The following is a 3,817-nucleotide window of genomic DNA, read 5'->3' as shown; positions in this document are numbered from 1 at the left end:
TGACACACACTCTTAAACAGTCTTAACAGTGTCCTCTATCATTCTGCTGAATAACATCAGGTATTCATATGGAGGGATACTTGAGCAAGGGGCTACTGAAATACAGCTCTCAGAGAAGCGTGCAGAACACTTCATATTATGAGCTTTAAGGGTTCGGATGCTGCTTAATGGATTTTATGAGAATGCACACTGAATAGCCTGTGCTGTTATGATACATGCCTTACTAGACATGGTGGCTGTGGAATGTGATAAGATTGCACTCACCTTCATAAGACTGGTGGGGAGCATAGTAAATATGTAAAGCTGATTTTTATTTGTGCTAACGACCATCGCTTCCTCCGATGGGCTGAAGCATATACATATAATGTTCTGTCTGCCTGACTGTTTTGGCTCACCGCTGAACAGGTCCTGAGGAAGCTGCACAAGAAATGCATCCCATGGGATATTCCAGGTCTCCATGTTTTAGTAGCAGGCGTGCACACACACACACATACACATGCTTTTGCTGCAATTCTACTCTAATAAGCATACACATAATATCAGGAAGACGACTAGGATATTTAATAGAATGTAACTACTGCAAGGCAGGGAATAGAGGACAAGATAACCCAACTATCTGTAGCATTACAGCTGAAAAAAGTATCAGAGGACATTTCAGTAGTAATCTTAAGTATGGCATTAAACAAAAATGAAAATAGTAGCAGAAAAACAAGAAAAAAAATGTCAAATGTCAGAATGAAAACTGTGATCTCAGAATGACAGTTCTTTGCAGTGTATCATTCAGGCTGCTAAAAGTCTTATTATGAGATCTTGTGCGTAGGTAAGATCTGACCTTTTAGGCCTAGAGTATGAAGGCTTTACCAGGTCATCAGAATGAAATGTTCTTCTCCAGAAACTGCATTAAGTCAATACATGCAGCTTTCTATAGAACAGTTAGAAATCTTACTAGATTACTTAAGACTGCACAAGTTTCACGACAGCCATAATAAATATCTAGGGAAGAAAAGCTATGCCTTGGAAAAAAACAAGTGGCCTAGTTCTTAAAAATTGATATAGACTACTTCTGAGCTCCAAAGATACAAGTTTCTTAAAGGTTTCCTGAAGTTTAGCAGCCTCAAAGAACATTTTATATGTGGGAACATGCAGAGCCACCTTGCAAAAGGACATCTGTCACTGACTTTCAGTGTGACCTCCGGCAACTCCCTTCCTTTCGACAACATCAGGACAGTTAGCTAATGCTTACAATGTAATTTAGAGATGTGCTAAAAATTATTATTAATAACTGAACCAGAAGCACCCCCACCTCCCCAAACAGCCCTCTGCTACATAACTGCTTGGAAAAGCTTTTTTCTCCCTACCCATATTTCTTGACTCTCCTTGTAGACTTCCTTTCCTTTAGTCTTCTCAAACAGAAAAACAACTCCTGGGCTAGAAGAACACGCAAAGCCTTTGGAATAAGCTGCAACTGCAAATATTTGAGGCAAAGAATCCTGTTGGGAGCCATTATCTTCATAGGTCAGTCCGCGAGAGACATCAGAAGAACTGCAAGCAGGAAATGTATACAGACTTAAGAATAAAGAAGGACAAACCAAAAAAATGTTTATCAGCAACAACAAAAATATTAGAAACCATTTATAAACTCGACAAGAAGGAAATAAGTGAATGGCCTGCAACTAATCTGCATGCATAAGCATGAAACTATTAGTAATAGTATTTAACAAAGATTTACCTCTTGTATTCTTTTGTTACTGCATCTTCTAGTTCCCTGGGGTTTTTTTTGTACTCTACACGTGTCTCCCAGTGCAGCTTTCCAGATTCAAACAAGGTGAGTTTTCCTGTGTCAGTGCCACATATAACTTCCTCCTCAGACAGCCAGGCATGGCACAAGTAGTTTTGCGGCTCCCCCTTTTGTAAATTTATCTGCTTCAAAGTTCCTTCACTGTACTTAAAAAGTTTAAAAAAGCCATTTCCAGTGATACAAACCTGGGCGTTGTCTTGAGGACTAAAGCTCACCTATGGAACAAAAGAGAAAGAAATTATTTTACACAACCATGTTCTCAAATAAGCAATATTATACCTGTTCTGAAGACTTTCAATACCAGATAGGAAAACAAACTGTTCAGCCTGAAAAAGAGAAGGCTCCGGGGAGATCTTATAGTGGCCTTCCAATACCTGAAGGGGGCCTACAAGAAAGCTGGGAAAGGACTTTTCATAAGGACAACTGATGACAAAACGAGGGGAAATGGGTTTAAACTGAAGGAGGGGAGGTTTAGATTAGATATTAGGAAGAAGTTTTTCTCTTTGAGGGTGTTCAGACACTGTAACATGTTGCCCAAGGAAGTTGTAGATGTCCCCTCCCTGGAAGTGTTCAAGGCCAGGTTGGATGAGGCTTTGAGCAACCTGGTCTAGTGAAAGGTGTCCCTGCTGATGGCAGGGGGGTTGGAACTAGATGATCTTTGAGGTCCCTTCCAATCCAAACCATTCCATGATTCTATGATTTTATAAGAAGGTTCATAGAAACATATAGGAATACAGAAAAGACTAAGCAATAACTATCATAACTACATATTACAGTTTTCTCCCTTTCAAAACTGTGTATATCAATTTTACATGATGCTACAAATACATTAACTCTATTAAGCTGTTATCTGAATCACAGTGCAATACCAAAGAGAAGTTGTCTCTGCCCTTCAGGATTACATGACAAAAGTAAGGCAAAAATACATCTTTACTGTTGATTAGCAACTTTTTCTGGTAGCAAGCTTCCTGGAAAGTGGGACCATTTGCTCTTAAGGGACAGGAATAAATTCTGTATTTCTGTATTTCAGGGAAACCTTGCCCATTATATATATTAATTCACATAATTAGGTGTTTATTGGTGAAAACAGTGAAATAGCCATCCCAATACCAAACATGAGGGATAGCTGGAGCAGTTAGACCTCATTTTTCATGCTTAATGAGACTTTAGACAGCAGTTGTCTTTACAGTCACTCTCCTCTCTTTAGGAATTGAGCTAATGAAATCAGTAGTTCACCCAACCTCTGCTTGTGCTGTACCCCAGAAAAAAATGGCAGATAGGGTCCAACCAACCCATGTGTCTGAAAGCCTCTTATCTTCCTGCAAGAAAGATATTAACAAGGGCACCCAAAGCAGGATGCAGGAATTGTTTGAGTGCCATCAGCCTGCTCCGAGCCACTCTTCCTGGGCTACTCCTCTGATCTGCACATAGAACAGACTGCAGGAAGGAAAAGGTGTATGAGCATGCTGAGAGCCTCCAAGGTGTGTGTTACACCTACTGAGCGCAGCCAATGTACTTAATGAGTGTTTCTGCAGGGACACAAGGGACACATTGCACACACACTGGCCACGTGTACTGGCCCCATACCAGAGACCTCATGTGATATAAGAGATATGGCCATGAGAATGTGCATTACAAGTCAAAGCAAAAATCCATTTAGCCCAGTGTCCTGTTGCTGAGGAAGGCAACAGCAGGTGCCAAGAAAGGCCACAGAAACTCTATGAAATCCACAGTGTGGAGCCCTCTCCCCCCTCTCTTGCCCAGGACAGAGGCACATGGCCGCAGGGAAGCGCACCCGCACACATACCCTGCAGACGGAGCTTGGGTGCTACCTGGCACCCAGTACTTGCTGAACTGAAGTTGGATCCTTTCACTCACCATTTTGATCCAGCGCAACAGGCTCCCGCGGAACCGGTCATTTGTGAATCAAAATGTTAAAAGCGGGGTGCGGAGACCCCTGCCCAGCTCAGTTCGGGAGCCAGGCGTGTGCACCCCCGCACCCTGCCCAGGCCCGGGGCG

The 3,817-nt window shown here is 42.1% G+C and overlaps 1 protein-coding gene across 1 annotated transcript in view; it reads right to left on the bottom strand.

The window, feature by feature from the left end:
* The window catches only part of CFAP57 (cilia and flagella associated protein 57), a gene marked incomplete at its 5' end in the record, with an annotated part of 20,170 nt that extends 18,157 nt beyond the window's left edge, over positions 1-2,013 (bottom strand). Inside the window, 3 exons of the mRNA XM_029083990.1 lie at positions 265-417; positions 1,359-1,566; positions 1,730-2,013. Coding sequence (XP_028939823.1) covers positions 265-417; positions 1,359-1,566; positions 1,730-2,013 — 645 coding nt within the window. The remainder of the gene's footprint in view (positions 1-264; positions 418-1,358; positions 1,567-1,729) is intronic.
* Positions 2,014-3,817: the final 1,804 nt, after the last annotated feature.

The sequence above is a fragment of the Antrostomus carolinensis genome, unplaced genomic scaffold, assembly GCF_000700745.2.
Source record: "Antrostomus carolinensis isolate BGI_N321 unplaced genomic scaffold, ASM70074v2 scaffold3923, whole genome shotgun sequence".
Taxonomy (NCBI): domain Eukaryota; kingdom Metazoa; phylum Chordata; class Aves; order Caprimulgiformes; family Caprimulgidae; genus Antrostomus; species Antrostomus carolinensis.
The sequence above is the reverse complement of the archived record's forward strand: the minus strand, read 5'-3'. Positions and strand labels throughout refer to the sequence as shown.